Source organism: Leucopleurus acutus (genome assembly GCF_964270905.1).
Source record: "Leucopleurus acutus genome assembly, chromosome: X".
Taxonomy (NCBI): domain Eukaryota; kingdom Metazoa; phylum Chordata; class Mammalia; order Artiodactyla; family Delphinidae; genus Leucopleurus; species Leucopleurus acutus.
Genome location: NC_139148.1, coordinates 99,609,666 through 99,628,491, shown reverse-complemented (window position 1 = coordinate 99,628,491; position 18,826 = coordinate 99,609,666). Strand labels below are relative to the sequence as shown.

General features: G+C 34.9%; 1 protein-coding gene across 6 annotated transcripts in view; it reads left to right on the top strand.

Moving 5' to 3' along the window:
- The window catches only part of LRCH2 (leucine rich repeats and calponin homology domain containing 2), a gene marked incomplete at both ends in the record, with an annotated part of 91,338 nt that extends 75,634 nt beyond the window's left edge, over positions 1–15,704 (top strand). For 3 of the 6 annotated variants that reach the window (XM_082864837.1, XM_082864841.1, XM_082864839.1), the window contains 6 exons: positions 2,644–2,694; positions 4,935–4,992; positions 5,754–5,866; positions 6,048–6,185; positions 6,339–6,416; positions 15,585–15,704. In XM_082864837.1, coding sequence (XP_082720963.1) covers positions 2,644–2,694; positions 4,935–4,992; positions 5,754–5,866; positions 6,048–6,185; positions 6,339–6,416; positions 15,585–15,704 — 558 coding nt within the window. The remainder of the gene's footprint in view (positions 1–2,643; positions 2,695–4,934; positions 4,993–5,753; positions 5,867–6,047; positions 6,186–6,338; positions 6,417–15,584) is intronic. The other 3 variants (XM_082864842.1, XM_082864840.1, XM_082864838.1) reach the window with 1 other exon arrangement.
- Positions 15,705–18,826: the final 3,122 nt, after the last annotated feature.

The following is an 18,826-nucleotide window of genomic DNA, read 5'->3' as shown; positions in this document are numbered from 1 at the left end:
TGTGCATTACTATAAATCTTTCTACCTCATCATTTTAAGCTGTACAGCAGCCTGGCATTTTTGAAATGATACAGTCTCATCACCATGAATACTTAAGCTTTGTGTATTTTTGTTTGGAAGGATTGGTAATTCATTTGATGTTGGATACTTGGCAGGGTTTCTGAAAACTCCTTTAATTTTAGGAAATGGAATCACCAAAAAAACGTTTGTTGTACCTGAGCTAGAAGTTCAGCTTGGATATTTTCCCTGTCCCTTTATATATTATATCCACTTTGATCCTGCCTGCTTCAATATCTAATCAGTTACCAAAACCTTTTTTTTTTGATACAGAAATATTCTGAATACATTCCCCACCTGCATTTCTGCTCTGGCACAGGCCCTCCTCATTTCTTGCCTGTATTACTGCAATAGCATCCTTGATCTTCTCCCTCTCTCCAGTCCATTCACCTCTCTGCTGCAAATGACTGTTTCAAAGAACACAAATATGATCAGGCCATTCCCTTGCTTAGAAACCTTCACTGTCTCCTCATCACTTAGAAGGTAAATTCAAGGTCCTTCTTCATTAAGCTCCTGCTTACCACATCAGCCTCAACTCACAATTTGCCTTCCTTTCACCATACTGTCCAAAAATGTGGAATTACAAGGTTTTCTGCACTCATCCTTACATTTATTGCTTTTTTTAAAACATTTTTATTGGAGTATAATTGCTTTACAATGTTGTGTTAATTTCTGCTGTACAACAAAGTGAATCAGCTATACATATACATATATCCCCATATCCCCTCCCTCTTGGGCCTCCCTCCCACCCTCCCTATCCCACCCCTCTAGGTGGGCACAAAGCACCAAGCTGATCTCCCTGTGCTATACAGCAGCTTCTCACTAACTATCCATTTTACATTTGGTAGTGTATATATGTCAGTGCTACTCTCTCACTTCATCCCAGCCTCCCCTTCCCCTTCCCTATGTCCTCAAGTCCATTCTCTACGTCTGCATCTTTATTCCTGTCCTGCCTCTAGGTTCTAAAGAAACATTTTTTTTTATTCCATATATATGTGTTAACATACGGCATTTGTTTTTCTCTTTCTGACTTACTTCACTCTGTATGACAGATTCTAGGTCCATCCACCTCACTACAAATATCTCAATTTCGTTTCTTTTTATGGCTGAGTAATATTCCATTGTATATGTGTGTCACATCTTCTTTATCCATTCATCTGATGATGGACACTTAGGTTGTTTCCATCTCTGGGCTATTGTAAATAGTGCTGCAATGAACATTGGGGTACATATGATTTTTGAATTATGGTTTTCTCAGGGTATATGCCCAGTAGTGGGATTGCTGGGTCATATGGTAGTTCTATGTGTAGTTTTTTAAGGAACCTCCATACTGTTCTCCACAGTGGCTGTATCAATATACATTCCCACCAACAGTGCAAGAGTGTTCCTCATGACATTTTTTTTCTTATATTCCATATATATGTGTTAGCATATGGTATTTGTCTTTCTCTTTCTGACTTACTTCACTCTGTATGACAGACTCTAGGTCCATCCACCTCAGTACAGATAACTCAATTTCATTTCTTTTTATGGCTGAATAATATTCCATTGTATATATGTGCCACATCTTCTTTATCCATTCATCTGTCAATGGACATTTAGGTTGCTTCCATGTCCTGGCTGTTATTACTTCTGTGCCTTTGTCCTTGTTGTCCTCTCATCTTGGAATATTGTTAAACATCTACTCAGTTTTTTAGTTTCTCAGGAAACTTGATTTTATCCACCACCCCCACTGTTTCCCCAAGTGCCCCTTATCTGTGCCTCATAATATATCATGCATAGCTCTATCCTTATACTGAGAAGGTTGTACTACCCATGTAAATGAATCTGTTTTCCCCCTAGACTGAGAGATCCTTGAGTGGATGACATTTTACCAAATTTCAGTGTTCCCAGTGTCTAGCACCAGTGTCTGACATATAGTAGATAGTAATCATTTGTTGATGATGAATACATGTTGTCTGTGGTATGCATATTCAAGATTAAATGTTAAGAATTTTGTATTTGTTTAGTAGTAATCATTGAAAAAACATGGACCATTTAGTAGTATTTTATGCAATTCAATTAATTCTTTGTCATTATTTCTAAGCCTATGTTAGATACACATAATTTTCCAGGTAAATGTTATTATTTGGCGTGATGGAATTTTTGCATGCTTCCATGTACCTGTCTCAGATTGTAACATATTGTTGCCATTTCCCATCAGGAATTAATCTTAACACATGGCTATTTTCTAAGAAATATAGAAAGGTTTTTCATTTGTGATATTTAAAGGAAATATATTTATAAGAAAATATTTGATGTAAGTAGATACTACTTCTAAAAGTTTAAAGGGCTTATGAATCACCTGAAATACAGATTCTGATTCAGTAGGTCTTGGGTGGGGCCTGAGATTCTGCATTTCTAACAAGCTCCCAGAGGATGCTGATGCTACTGGTCCACAGACCACACTTTGGCAAGGTGGTAGATGGCATTTTCCAGATTCTTCCTTTAGTAGTTAATCAAAAAATTTTCAGTTTTCCTTTTATATGTCTAAATCATCATTCATATTTTAATTTCATCTTTCATCTTCTTGTTTTTATATTTTAGCAAGACAGTGATAATGCTAATATGTCACCACAATCTCCAGTATCATCTGAGGTACAAGTTCTGTTTTTAAATGTGTTTACATAGGTTTCTTTGTCTCTTCTCTCTAACCTCATCTTTCTTTTTTTAAGTGTAATTTATTCACCCATATTTAAAAATCCATAGTAGATTAATTTATACAAACCTAGCCTATAAAAAATTCTAAGAACACTATATTTTTGAACAAATATTCGTAATCAATATCACTTAAATTAGTTATTGAAAAATGCCTATAGATCACAGAAAATAATTCACTTTATACATTTTTTTAGGTTTTATAATTCATCCATATTTTGAAATCAATGATAAGAACAGCTTTCAGATTTTAAATTTGAAAAAAGTACTTCAGCATTGTGCAATGGCCTTTGGTTTTTCTCATAACCAGTTAGGTCTGAAAGCAATGCAAGAAAAACTTCCTTTTTCCACGAGAAACATCCCTGTAGTGGGTTGTTCCTATCGACAGGAGGGTACACCTTTCCTAGTATCTTAGACCTAAGGAGGAGCATGGGGAGAAGGGGTAGATGAAAGTTAGAGTTTCTGAGATCTCAATCAAATACTTTGGTGGTTTGAATGATTAACTCTTCTAATTTAGTTAAACCTATTGCTTCACAATAAGAGATAAATTTAAAAAATTCTAAACAGTATCTCTTCTACTTCAGATTACTTTAGTATTCTAAAAGTGTATTGGCATTAGTAAATAGATGATTATGTGTTCATTTGGTGAATTCAGAACTTTGTCTAAACGTTTGGATGATCCAAATTCACCATATAACTTTGGTTAATTAGCCAGTATTTCATCTTATATAGGTGATGTTAATTTTTTAAAAAGCCAGGATTCTTTGTCTATTGTTTTGGGTGAGTTGCATTATAAAACTGTTAAATGGACGTGGACATTAATTTTATAAATATGTTTCTAAATTATTTATATGGCAGGAAAATGGTTTGCATTCTTTTAGAAAATAATTTAAATTAGGATATCCTAAAATTAGTCTTTGTCACATGCTTTTGTAAATCCTTTTTTTACTTTCAGTTATAACAAATGTAAGTGCTGCCTTATTTAACTAGGTACTTTATGATTTTATGATCTGTACTCATGGGGAGAGTATCAGTGCCAGTTTTCTCAAATAAATTATTGCTTTTATAATACATTTTTCCTTACATTTGGATAAGTGAAAATTTTGTCTGGAAATTCATAACACTTTAACCAAAGTAATCAAGACAAACTGAGGCTTGTAGAGGGATAGGGTGGTGAGCATGTATTTTAGTAGCTCAACTGACTTTCAACTTGAATTGCTTATCATATGTTAATCAGAAAATTAAGAGAGTCAACAGAATTCTGATTGTTTTAGTTTCATCTGTGAAAGGAAAATGATAAAAACAATTAGTATAGTGCTTTACTATTAACAAAGTGCTTGCCTATACATTTAAACCTAAGAGCAGTCCCATGAGCTGGGTAGTATCCTCATTATTTTACAGCTGCAGAGACTGATAACTTTTCCTAAAGACTCCAGTCGATAAATGGTAGAGAAGTGACTGAAGCCCAAACTCTGGCTACTTCAGTTGTTGTACAGATTAAATAAGATGCTGCTAAAATTACATTATCTTTCCATCTTATAATTTACAAAGTGTTTTCTTTTAGTTATCTCACTTAATCTTTACAACATCCCATTTTAAAGATGAAGGAACAGTTACAGAGAAATTAAATGTTTTGCTCAAGGCTTAGCCTAAACTTTCTGACTCTAAGTTCAGATTTTTAAAATATACCACAGTTCTTTCCAAAGCACACTACTGTGTGAAAGCACTTTGAAACAATGTGCATTCAGATAGAAGAAATAATACTTTATTATCTATCACTCTGCAGCCCCTATTAGTATGAATGTGTATATTTGCCTCAGATTATCCACTAAGGGTCAAGTCCATAGTAGGTACTGAGTAAGTTTTACTAATTTCACTTATCTTTTCATTGAAGCTTTTTTTCATTTTGGGGGAGACTTTAATCTGGTTCTTCATTCAAAAAATATCTATTTTATATGCTTCAATAATTTTCATTTTCCTTATACTATGAGGGAGAAGTCAATTAGCAAATATTTATAGACCTTTTAAAAGTGAAATATATCAATTTGAATTGAAATGCAGTTTACCTTTCTCTACTACACTAATCATGGAAAAAAATACTTCTCAAAATTGGAATGGATATGAATAACTACCTTGATTATTTTGAAAGAAAAGAGGTTTTATTTGTTTTTTGTTTTTAGGATTATGATAGAACTGATGCTTTTTCACATGGTCCCTTTGGCTTGAAGCCTAGATCAGGTAAATATATATTCTGCAAATAAAATTTATTGGCTATATATGAAACGAGTTTCTCAGCTTAAATGGGATTGATTCCATAGTTTTAAGTACACATAGATTCTTTCCCCTCTCCTAAAAGTAATTTTCTCTTAACCTTATTTGTCTTTCCAATTCCCATTCCCCATTTCTTTCTTCCTCTTTACTTTCAAGCTCCTGAAACCTCAGCTTTTTGCCTTAGATATACTGCAGTCTTATTTCTACTCTACTGTGACTGCTATTAGAATGACCACTCTGCCAGCAGACCAAACACTGTTTGAAATTATAGCACTCCATTATATTGTGGTTTTAAAAAGGGATCTTTTCGCATTTGGCAAGCCCAAAAGAAAATGGATCCATGTTACTTGGCAAGGTATTGAATTATAGTTTTTATTCGTGAATAACTGTATTGACCTTCAAGAATAATTTCCTTTTTCTTTAAAGATAATAAAGGCTGATTTGTGTTCAGTAATAATTCTTAACCTGGATCATAAGTTTCTAATAATATATGTTTAAGTAAGAACATGTATAGGTGGTAGAAATTGTTACACTTGTCTTCCCTGTTACTTTCAATTATGCAAATAAGCAGATTTCAGTTATATTCTGTAAAAAATATTTAGAATTTGTTAATAATAATAGTGTTTTATGTCATTTTGTTCTGGTTCTTTTTATCATGTCTCTTTCCCCACCGATGGTTGATCCTTCCTGTTAGCTTTGTAATAAGCTAGGAAATTTCTGTTTTATAGCTTTTAGCCGCTCATCTCGTCAGGAATATGGGGCAGCAGATCCAGGTTTTACAATGAGAAGAAAGATGGAACATCTACGGGAAGAACGAGAGCAAATACGACAACTTCGCAATGTAAGTCATATTGACCTTTCAGGTCTCCTTTATAGAAATGAGTTTAATGTGGAAAATTAACAAGGTATATTTTATTTTCAGTACTCTTTAAAATTTTAGATTACATAATGATTAGTTGTATAAATATATAACATATATGTTTAGATAGGATATCTGTGATTTATACCCGTTTCTTTTGTAGAATCTCGAATCCAGGTTAAAAGTAATTTTGCCTGATGACATTGGAGCTGCACTGATGGATGGGGTTGTTCTTTGCCATTTAGCCAATCACATAAGGCCACGCTCTGTAGCTAGTATTCATGTGCCATCACCAGCAGTGGTAAGTTTTGTCTGCAATTTGTTAGTTCTCTAAAGGAAGATAGAGCTTCTTGAAACAATCTTTAAATAATATACTTCAATAAATTTAATTTTCAGTTTTTATTAATTTCGTATAAATATACCTGAAAATATACCTTTTTTTCTTACTTTACAGCCTAAACTTAGCATGGCAAAATGTCGAAGAAATGTAGAAAATTTTCTTGATGCTTGTAAAAAGCTGGGTGTCTCACAGGTAATTATTTTTCTAACAAAATGATCATTTAATTATTAATTTATTGCATGCAAACTGGATTCTTCTTCACAGTAGGAATGAGTAATGCTTTCTGAACATGAAAATGAATACCTTCCCTTGGTACCTTCTACTGAGTCACAGCTTCAACTGTAACAGCTATCTAATGAATGATTTTAAGCTGCTTTTAAAGTAATTGTAGAAATAGTTTCAGTTTTTCACCATTGAGGGTGATGTTGGCTGTGGGTTTGTCATATATGGCCTTTATTATGTTGAGGAAAGTTCCCTCTATGCCTACTTTCTGCAGGGTTTTTATCATAAATCGGTGTTGAATTTTGTCGAAAGCTTTCTCTCCATCTATTGAGATGATCATATAGTTTTTCTCCTTCAATTTGTTAATATGGTGTATCACATTGATTGATTTGCATATATTGAAGAATCCTCGCATTCCTAGGATAAACCCCACTTGATCATGGCGTATGATCCTTTTAATGTGCTGTTGCATTCAGTTTGCTAGTATTTTGTGGAGGATTTTTGCATCTATGTTCATCAGTGATATTGGCCTGTAGTTTTCTTCCTTTGTGACATCTTTGTCTGGTTTTGGTATCAGGGTGATGGTGGCCTCATAGAATGAGTTTGGGAGTGTTCCTCCCTCTGCTATATTTTGGAAGAGTTTGAGAAGGATAGGTGTTAGCTCTTCTCTAAATGTTTGATAGAATTCGCCTGTGAAGCCATCTGGTCCTGGGCTTTTGTTTGTTGGAAGATTTTTTTTTTTTTTTTTGCGGTACGCGGGCCTCTCACTGTTGTGGCCTCTCCCATTGCGGAGCACAGGCTCCGGACGCGCAGGCTCAGCGGCCATGGCTCACGGGCCTAGCCACTCCATGGCACGTGGGATCTTCCTGGACCGGGGCACGAACCCGTGTCGCCTGCATTGGCAGGCAGACTCTCAACCACTGCGCCACCAGGGAAGCCCTGTTGGAAGATTTTTAATCACAGTTTCAATTTCAGTGCTTGTGATTGGTCTGTTCATATTTTCTATTTCTTCCTGGTTCAGTCTTGGCAGGTTGTGCATTTCTAAGAATTTGTCCATTTTTTCCAGGTTGTCCATTTTATTGGCATATAGTTGCTTATAGTAATCTCTCATGATCCTTTGTATTTCTGCAGTGTCAGTTTTTACGTCCCCTTTTTCATTTCTAATTCTATTGATTTGAGTCTTCTCCCTTTTTTTCTTGATGAGTCTGGCTAATGGTTTATCAATTTTGTTTGTCTTCTCAAAGAACCAGCTTTTAGTTTTATTGATCTTTGGTATTGTTTCCTTCATTTCTTTTTCATTTATTTCTGATCTGATTTTTATTTCTTTCCTTCTGCTAACTTTGGGGTTTTTTGTTCTTCTTTCTCTAATTGCTTTAGGTGTAAGGTTAGGTTGTTTATTTGAGATATTTCTTGTTTCTTAAGGTAGGATTGTATTACCCTAAACTTCCCTCTTACAACTGCTTTTGCTGCATCCCATAGGTGTTGTGTGGTTGTGTTTCCATTGTCATTTGTTTCTAGGTGTTTTTTGAGTTCCTCTTTGATTTCTTCAGTGATCTCTTGGTTATTAAGTAGTGTATTGTTTAGCCTCCAAGTGTTTGTATTTTTTACAGATTTTTTCCTGTAATTGATATCTAGTCTCATAGCGTTGTGGTCAGAAAAGATACTTGACACGATTTCAATTTTCTTAAATTTACCAAGGCTTGATATGTGACCCAAGATATGATCTGTCCTGGAGAATGTTCTGTGAGCACTTGAAAAGAGTGTGTATTTTGTTGTTTTTGGATGGAATGTCCTATAAATATCAATTAAGTGCATCTTGTTTAATGTACCAAATAAAGCTTGTGTTTCCTTATTTATTTTCATTTTGGATGATCTGTCCATTGGTGAAAGTGGGGTGTTAAAGTCCCCCACTATGATTGTGTTACTATCGATTTCCCCTTTTATGTCTGTTAGCATTTGCCTTATGTATTGAGGTGCTCCTATGTTGGGTGCATAAATATTTACAATTGTTATATCTTCTTCTTGGATCGATCCCTTGATCATTATGTAGTGTCCTTCTTTGTCTCTTGTAATAGTCTTTGTTTTAAAGTCTATTTTGTCTGATATGAGAATTGCTACTCCAGCTTTCTTCTGATTTCCATTTGCATGGAATATCTTTTCCATACCCTCACTGTCCGTCTGTATGTGTCCCTAGGTCTGAAGTGGGTCTCTTGTAGACAACATATATACGGGTCTTGTTTTTGTATCCATTCAGCCAGTCTATGTCTTTTGGTGGGAGCATTTAGTCCATTGACATTTAAGGTAATTATTGATATGTATGTCCTATTACCATTTTCTTAATTGTTTCGGGTTTGTTATTGTAGGTCTTTTCTTTCTCTTGTGTTTCCTGCCTAGAGAAGTTCCTCTAGCATTTGTTGTAAAGCTGGTTTGGTGGTGCTGAATTCTCTTAGCTTTTGCTTGTCTGTAAAGGTTTTAATTTCTCCATCAAATCTGAATGAGATCCTTGCTGTGTAGAGTAATCTTGGTTCTAGATTTTCCTCCTTCATCACTTCAAATATGTCCTGCCACGCCCTTCTGGCTTGCAGAGTTTCTGCTGAAAGATCAGCTGTTAACGTTATGGGGATTCCCTTGTGTGTTATTTGTTGCTTTTCTGTTGCTGCTTTTAATATTTTTTCTTTGTATTTAATTTTTGATAGTTTGATTAATATGTGTCTTGGTGTGTTTCTCCTTGGATTTATCCTGAATGGGACTCTCTGTGCTTCCTCGACTTGATTAACTATTTCCTTTCCCATATTAAGGAAGTTTTCTACTATAATCTCTTCAAAGATTTTCTCAGTCCCTTTGTTTTTCTCCTCTTCTTCTGGGACGCCTGTAATTCGAATGTTGGTGCCTATAGTGTTGTCCCAGAGGTCTCTGAGACTGTCCTCAATTCCTTTCATTCTTTTTTCTTTATTTTGCTCTGTAGTAGTTATTTCCACTATTTTATTTTTCAGGTCACTTATCTGTTCTTCTGCCTCAGTTATTCTGCTATTGATCCCTTCTAGAGAATTTTTAATTTCATTTATTGTGTTTTTCATCACTGTTTGTTTGCTCTTTAGTTCTTCTAGGTCCTTGTTAAACGTTTCTTGTATTTTCTCCATTCTATTTCCAAGATTTTGGACCATCTCTACTATCATTATTCTGAATTCTTTTTCAGGTAGACTGCCTATTTCCTCTTCATTTGTTTGGTCTGGTGGGTTTTTATCTTGCTCCTTCATCTGCTGTGTGTTTTTCTGTCTTCTCGTTTTGCTTATCTTACTGTGTTTGGGGTCTCCTTTTTGCAGGCTGCAGGTTCATAGTTCCCGTTTTTTTTGGTGTCTGTCCCCAGTGGCTAAGGTTGGTTCAGTGGGTTGTGTAGGCTTCCTGGTGGACAGGACTAGTGCCTCTGTTCTGGTGGATGAGGCTGGATCTTGTCTTTCTGGTGGGCAGGTCCATGTCTGGTGGTGTGTTTTGGGGTGTCTGTGGCCTTATTATGATTTTAGGAAGCCTCTCTGCTAATGAGTGGGGTTGTGTTCCTGTCTTGCTAGTTGTTTGGCATAGGGCGTCCAGCACTGTAGCTTGCTGGTCGTTGAGTGAAGCTGGGTCTTGGTGTTGAGATGGAGACCTCTGGGAGATTTTCGCCGTTTGATATTACGTGGAGCTGGGAGGTCTCTTGTAGACCAGTGTCCTGAACTTGGCTCTCCCACCTCAGAGGCACAGACCTGAGGCGTGGCTGGGGCACTAAGAGCCTGTCATCAACATGGTACGAAACTCCAGAACTCCACACTCCTGAGGCCCCTGTCTGGATGTGCCACCTCTCCCCTTCTGGGCAGGTCCGGTTAATTTTTATATGTGTTGAAAAGTATGGATTGAAGTTATCTTTTTTTAGGCCTGGGATTGGTTACACACATTTTTTTTAAACATTATTATTGAGATATAATTAACATACCATAAAATTCACCCATTTAAAGTGTATAATTCAATGATTTTTAGTATATTCACAGAGTTGGGCAGCAGTCTAAGTGTAGCATATTTTTTTGTTTTTTGCATTTTTGAGTGTTTTATTTATATGAAACTGGATAAAATGTGTTTATTTCTCAGACAGAAAAGACATGTGGAGGTAGAAATGTACCTTTCAACTATTCATGGGTACACAGGTACACTGGGGAGATTGTAAAAGTGCAGATTGTGATTCAGTAGGTCTGGTGGGCCTGAGTTCTAGTTTTTTCACAAGCTCATTTTTTTGTTTAACATCTTTATTGGAGTATAATTGCTTTACAATGGTGTGTTAGTTTCTGCTTTATAACAAAACGAATCAGTTATACGTATACATATGTTCCCACATATCTTGCCTCTTGCGTCTGCCTCCCACCCTCCCTATCCCACCCCTCTAGGTGGTCACAAAGCACCGAGCTGATCTCCCTGTGTCATGCGGCTGCTTCCCACTAGCTATCTATTTTACATTTGGTAGTGTATATATGTCCATGCCACTCTCTCACTTTGTCACAGCTTACCCTTCCCCCTCCCCATATCCTCAAGTCCATTCTCTAGTAGGTCTGTGTCTTTATTCCTGCCTTACCCCTAGGTTCTTCATGACATTTTTTTTTCTTAGATTCCATATATATGTGTTAGCATACGGTATTTGTCTTTCTCTTTCTGACTTACTTCACTCTGTATGACAGACTCTAGGTCCATCCACCTCACTACAAATAACTCAATTTCGTTTCTTTTTATGGCTGAGTGATATTCCATTGTATATATGTGCCACATCTTCTTTATCCATTCATACGATGATGGACACTTAGGTTGCTTCCATCTCCTGGCTATTGTAAACAGAGCTGCAATGAACATTTTGGTACATGACTCTTTTTGAATTATGGCTTTCTCAGGGTATATGCCTAGTAGTAGGATTACTGGGTCATATGGTATTTCTATTTGTAGTTTTTTAAGGAACCTCCATACTGTTCTCCATAGTGGCTATGCCAATTCACATTCCCTAAGTGTAGAATATTTTTATCACCCCAGAAAGAAACCTCTTACGTGTTAACAGTCCCTCTCCTGTTCTATCTCTATGAATTTTCCTATTCTGGACATCACATATTAATGACATCATATGTTATGGGGTCTTTTGTGTCTGGCTTCTTTCATTTAGCATAATACTCTCAAGGTTCATCCATGTTGTAGCATAAAGCAGTACAGACATACCCAGTTTTATTGCACTTCACTTTACTGTGCTTCACAGATACTGCATTTTTTACGAATTGAAGGTTTGTGGCAACCCTGCATTGTCAGATGATGATTAGAATTTTTTAGCAAGAAAGTATTTTATAATTAAGGTTTGTTTTAAGACAGTGTTATTGCACACTAATAGATTGCAGTATAATGTAAACATAACTTTTGTATTCACTAGGAAACAGAAGTTCATGTGACTTACTTTATTGTAATATTTGCTTTATTTTGGTGATCTAGAACTGGAGTCTCTATCTCTGAAATATGGCTCTACCTCATTTTTTAGGGCTCTATGTATATACCACAGTTTGTTTACCATTCATCAGTTGATGGATATTAGGGCTGTTTCCACTCATTGTTTATTATGAATAATGCTGCTATGCACATTCATGAACACGTTTTTGTTTGAAAATGTTTTAATTCTCTTAGTTAACTACGTTATATGGTAGTTTATATGGTTGCTCTATGCTGGATTATATGGTAGCTCTATGTTTACCTTTCTGAGGAACTTCTAAGTTATTTTCTGATTTACATTACCACCAGCAATGTATGAGGGTTCTAATTTCTCTGAATCCTCACCAACAATTATTATTGTCTACCTTTTTTTTTTTTTTTTGCGGTACACGGGCCTCTCACTGTTGTGGTCTCTCCCGTTGCGGAGCACAGGCTCTGGACGCGCAGGTTCAGCGGCCATGGCTCACGGCCCCAGCCGCTCCGTGGCATGTGGGATTTTCCCGGACCGGGGCACGAACCCGTGTCCCCTGCATTGGCAGGCGGACTCGCAACCACTGCGCCACCAGGGAAGCCCTTGTCTACCTTTTTGATTCTAGTCATACTAGTGGGTCTGAAGTGGTCTCATTATGGGTTTTTTTTTAAAATATTTATTTATTTATTTGGCTGCACCAGGTCTTAGTTGCAGCATGCAGGATCTAGTTCCCTGACCGGGGATCGAACCCGGGCCCGCTGCATTGGGAGCACGGAGTATTAACCGCTGGACTACCAGGGAAGCCCCATTGTGGTTTTGATTAGCATTTCCTTAATGATTAATGATGTTGGGCATCTTTTTGTGTGCCTATTGACTATTTGTATATATTCTTTGGAGAAATGTCTTTTCAAATCCTGTGCTCATTTGTTAATTGAATTAGTCTCCTTTTTATTATTAACTTCTGTATATATTCCAGATACAGGTTCCTTATGAGAAATATGATTCTAGTTTTCTGAGAGTTCTTACCACAAATGGATGTTGTTGTGTCAAGTGCTTTTTCTACATCTGCTGAGTTAACATATTTTTTCTTTCACAGCATTGTGAATTACATTGGTTGATTTTCAGATATTAACTCAAACCTGGACTGCTGGGATAAACCCTACTTGGTCATGATGGATTTTGTTGTTGTTATTTTTATATTGTTGGATTCAATTTGCTAAAATTTTGTTTAGCCCTTTTGCATCTATGTTAGTGGGGTTATTAGTCTTCTGTTTTCTTTCTTTTAATGGTTTTGCCTGGTTTTGGTGTCCAGTAATGCTGACCTCATGGAACATGTTAGGAAGTATTCCCTGCTGTTCACTTTTCTTGAAGATTTTGGGTAGAATTGCTATTATTTCTTTATTTAGTCAAATTCATTATTGAACCTTGAAGCCATCTAGGCAAGGGGTTTTCTTTGTGGGAAAGTATTTAACTACAATTCAATTTCTTTATTAGATATAGGGCTATTCTATTTTTCTGTTTGTTCTTGTATGAGCTTTGGTATACTGTATCTTTCAAAGAATTTGTCCATTTCATGTAGTTTGTCAAACTTATTGTTATAATGTTGTTTATAATGTCCCCCTTATTATCATTTTAGTATTTGTAGACTCTCTTGTGGTGTCACTTCTTTTATTCCTGATATTGGTAGTTCTTGTATTTTCTCTCTTTTTTGTGATTAATCTAGCTAGGGATTTATGAATTTGAAAAAATTTTTCTCAATGAACTAATGTTTGATTTCATTGATTTTTTTTCTTGCTATTATTTTCTGTTTTTTAATTTTATTGTTTTCCTCTCTCGTCTTCATTATTTCCTTCTTTATGCTTACCATTGGTTTACTTTGCTTTTCTTTTTCTAGTTTCTAAGATGAGAGTTGAGGTCATTGATGTGACACCTGTTTTTCTTTTCTAATATATATTTTAGTGATTTTTTGAATAAATAAGCAAAATATTAGGAGGGCAACAAATGTTGCAGTGAAAATGGAGTGAGAAGATAGTTTATGAGAACTCTTGATAAATGAGATATTATCAGTAGTATTTGGTGATTGACTTACGGGAGTAAGGAGGAAAGAGACTACTATGATTCCCAGGTTTATGTTGAGAGAGATTGAATAGTGTATTACTCACTGAGGTATAGAATACAGAGGAGAAGTTAATTTAGTAAGAAGTAGTTCTGTTGTGGACATATTGATTTTGATTTGTCTGTTGGATATCCATTTGGCTGTATCAAGTTGACATTTGTATCTGGAGCTCAATAGAGAGATCTTGGCAGGAAATAAAGATTTGAAAGTTATCAGGATGGAAAATATAGTTGTTACTATTTGGGAATAAGGGCCCTGTCTTGCCAAGGCTTCCAATGTTCCTAGAAACACTGAATTAAAAAAAAAAAAAGTGGGCTTCCCTGGTGACGCAGTGGTTGAGAGTCCGCCTGCCGATGCAGGGGACACGGGTTCGTGCCCTGGTCCGGGAAGATCCCACATGCCGCGGAGTGGCTAGGCCCGTGAGCCATGGCCGCTGAGCCTGCGCGTCTGGAGCCTGTGCTCCGCAACGGGAGAGGCCACAACAGTGAGAGGCCCATGTACTGCAAAAAAAAAAAGTAATGTTTCTAGATTTTTAAAACACTGTGGTAGCTAACTAAAACAAATTATGGACCAGATGGGACCTGTAGATGGTCTGTTTGCCACCCAATGTATCCATTCTTATTTTCCTGAGATGAGCGAGTGTCCCACCTGAAGCAGTAGAATGCATTGTTTCTTCAAAAATGCTACCAAATTTATTTGTTGTGCACATGCATGCAGACCTTCAGTTAAAACCCTTGTAGTTTTGATGAGGCTTTGAGAATACCAAGGAGAGGATATAGTTTGAAAAGAGAAGAGGGTGAAGACAGAACCGTTGGAAACATTAAGATTGTTAGAAGAGGATCAGTGAAGGCTAATGAAACCTAATGCAAAGTTGTCTCTGAACCCTCTTTCTCATAGAGTTGTGAATATCAAGTGACACACGTGATGACTTAGAAGAGAAGGCAGTTGTTATTTATTAAATTCTAGACTATTGGAACTAAGAAGCAACACATCACTAGAAGCTGGAGGGAAGTAACCTTAAGACAAAAAAAAGTACTGAAGTGCTGTATACATCACAGACCATGGAACCTCAGAACTGATAGAAAGAACCAGAGTGGCTAGTTTTGTATAGGACTGAACAGTTTACAAAGTGGTTCCGTATATAGACTGCTCTGTTTGTTCCTCACACAGTTCCATTTTCAGGTTGAAAAAACAGAGTGTCAGGGAATTTTAGTACCTTTAGTACTTCATATGGCCCTTAGATCCCTTGGCTGGAAATGTAGTGCTCTTTCTGCTGTAGCATGAAAGCTTAGGGAACATTTAGCACCACTGTCTCACTTTAAAATATTTGCTTATTGTGTGTATCAGATCAACTTCAGGTCAAAACACAACCTGTAAAATAGAATTCCATACCATAAAAATGTATTGAAACAGACATTTTAAAATTAGATTTTAATCTAATTAGAATTGTGTACTTTTAACTTGAAGTTTCATAAAAAGCATGTTTTAAAAACCCAGTTCTGACTTTTTCAGGTTTTGCTACACTATTAAAAAGCAAATGTTCAGATATCATTTGTTTTTTTTTTTTCAGGAAAGACTCTGTTTGCCTCATCATATTTTGGAAGAAAGAGGTCTTGTGAAAGTTGGTGTCACAGTTCAGGCTCTTCTTGAATTACCTACAACCAAGGCATCTCAGCTTTCTACGGCTTGATTATAACATTTAAAAATCATAAGTGTCTAGTTTCATTTGAAGTGATTTCAAATATCTCAAATTTATGAATAAGGATGTCTAATCAAAAATAATTTTATTACATCAAGCCTTAGGTTTAATAAATATTATGTTAAAACATTAAAATTCAATTTTGCATTGCCCAAACTTCTTTTGGGGGAAAACTGGATCAATTTAAGAGTTTTTGATAAATTCAAATTCTCTTTTTACTAAGTCAGCTGATAACCTTGATTATTTTTCAATAATCAGATTAATACTAAATTTAAAATGTGGTTTCAATTCAATAATCACATTAGGTTTAATTTTTTTTATCATAGCATACTGGTGAACATGTGGATAAGGTAATCATTTTTTACCAATTTAAAACAATTCTATATTTGAGTTATTTAATATGCTTGTAATTCTAGTTTATACATAATTTCTTCAATCTTTGGTCTTAGTTTTCTAGAAAAAAGTGAGTAGAAATTATAGAACTCTGGCTTTATATTAAATTCTTTTAGTATTATAGGTTGGTGCCAAAATATTTTCAGTTGTACTGTAGATTGTTTACATGTGAAGTGCCTGTGTAATTGATGACTCTTATATAGTCTTAAGAATTTTTGCAATTTCTTTTTATGTATTAATGGAATCAATGGAATTTTAAAATATTTTAGTAGATTTTGTAAGTTCAGTAATATGTGAGGATAAATGTGCCTCACATTGTGACATTTGTGTTTTTTATTTAGTCCATTGCAGTTTTCGTAAATTGGTTATTTCATGTTGTCAGAAAAACAATGTTAATATGCTTAATTTATGCTATTTAATTTTGCAAAACTTAATCATCTTTTAAAATGTATTATTTGAAGAGTATTTTATTTCTGTATTGAAAATGTTACACAAAGCAGTAGGGTTTTTGCAAATTAGCAGAGTAATTAATTGTCAAGGACATTTTGATAAAACTGCCAAAGTTTGGATTTATATCTTGACTTTCAGGAACGTTATTACATCAGTGTGCTGCCTTTGGTTACATTCAGATTCAGAGAGCAGCAATTGAGGAATAGGTTTTTATTAGAAAATATGTCCATTTGTGGAACCTGTAAATCTTAATTGATCCTCAACATGATGTTGAAATAAACACAAACCATTCTATAAATCTTTTCATAAGTATACTGTTACATAAAGTCCTTGTTTAATTTAGAGATGGATAAATTTGCGTTGGTAGTAGTGCAGGAATTTTTCAAAACCATTACTGTGATGAATAACTCAGTTTGCTGTAGAAAAACCTTAGTATAATTATAATTACTTTTGTAGTAGTCAAGCAAGTATCATGTGTTAAATATGTGATTATTTGCACTTGTTACCTCTTAATATGGATGCAACTTACTAAAAATGTTGGCCTGGGTATTTCAAAGGTATATATAAAAGGTAAAAACCATTGTGCCAAATGGTATAGTAAGGGTTGGTTTAGGAACAACTCTACTTTTTTGATCAATCGGCATGAAGCCATATGATTAAGTTTTGGCTTTAGGATACAGATGTGTTCTTTACATTCCCCAAGGGTCAAATTGAAGCTTTTAAAGAATTAAAGCTTCTTATGACTAAAAGGTTTAAAAATTAAATTATTAGTAATTTATTACTTTAAATATTTGAGCTAATTAGTTATTATTTTTCAGTTGGATCTTAAAAAACGGCATTGACATAATCAATCTCTCTAGTGAAAACTTGGGTAATAAAGGTAAGAAATGACAAATACCTTAGTTGTTAGTTTTTAATGTAAAAATTTGACAGTGTTACAAATAAAGCGATCATTAAAAGCTACAGCAATCATTCATACTGCTTTCATAGTTATCATGCTGTAGAATTCCTCTTGTTAATCAATCTAGATGTTAATTATTTTACAAGTATCTTCATGTTTCATATCATTGAAATATTAGTGAAATTATAGGCCATTTCCTTATTGCATTTCACTTACTTGTCAATTAGTTATTACTTTAAAGAGAAAATACACCAGAACCTTTGTAGCATTCTTTACTGCAAAGCAGAATTCCATTTAAGATGGGTCTATCTGAGGTCCATACCATGGCAGTTTATTTACTGTAGTGGCAAAAGGCAACATCACCTCTATGGCAGTTTCACAGCATAGTCCCCAAGCACACATTATACCAAGGCTCTGATGTATTTCTTTTAGTATTTTTGAGTAAGTGTAAAGTTATTCTAAATGATCTTTATGGTTATTATATATTTACTTCATCAGTTATTGAATTAAGAATAATTATCATTATTTGAATTGGATTTGTGATTTGAAGAAGGTTAAATAATCAAACTAAAATATTTTATTAGGACCTAAAACATGCAGTAGATAGCTGCTTCTGCTAAATTTTATTCCTGTATCACACAAGAAAGAGGTGATGTCAGATATGTTAGAATTGAAATAAGGAGTAAAAATACATTACCATTTGTTTCATAATTATCTTTACAGAATGCTAGTTTATTGACTTTTCTAACTGAATTTTTTGAAGAATTCAGAAATGTTTGTATTGGTCACAGATCTATTATGATTGATTTTCTGATGCATTTAAAAATAAATGGAACACTAAATGTATATTACTGATGCAAACTGTGGATAAAGTTGAACAAAAAAATTAAAGTCTGAGATTTCTTTTCTCCCTTTCTACCTCTTCTCTTAACATCACAGCATTCATTTTTTGTAGGTATTTGATAGCTTGTGTCTATGTTCTCTAGTATGGAAAAATAGACTTCAAGAGGATATTCAAAGTAAGTTGAGTCTAGATTTTCTTTACATCATATTTTTAGTAGACAATGTTTTCTTTAAAAAAACAATGATTTCCTCAGATATCTTCACAAAATGATGTCACCTTAAGATAGATTGGATATAACATAAATGTCAGATAAACCTTTACATAAAATAAAAGGTAGGACACTCCCTTCTGGCCTGCAGAGTTTCTGCTGAAAAATCAGCTGATAACCTTATGGGGATTCCCTTGTATGTTATTTGTTGCTTTTCCCTTGTTACTTTTCAGGTTTTTTCTTTATCTTTAATTTTTGTCAATTTGATTACTTTGTGTCTCGGTGTGTTCCTCCTTGGGTTAATCCTGTATGGAGTC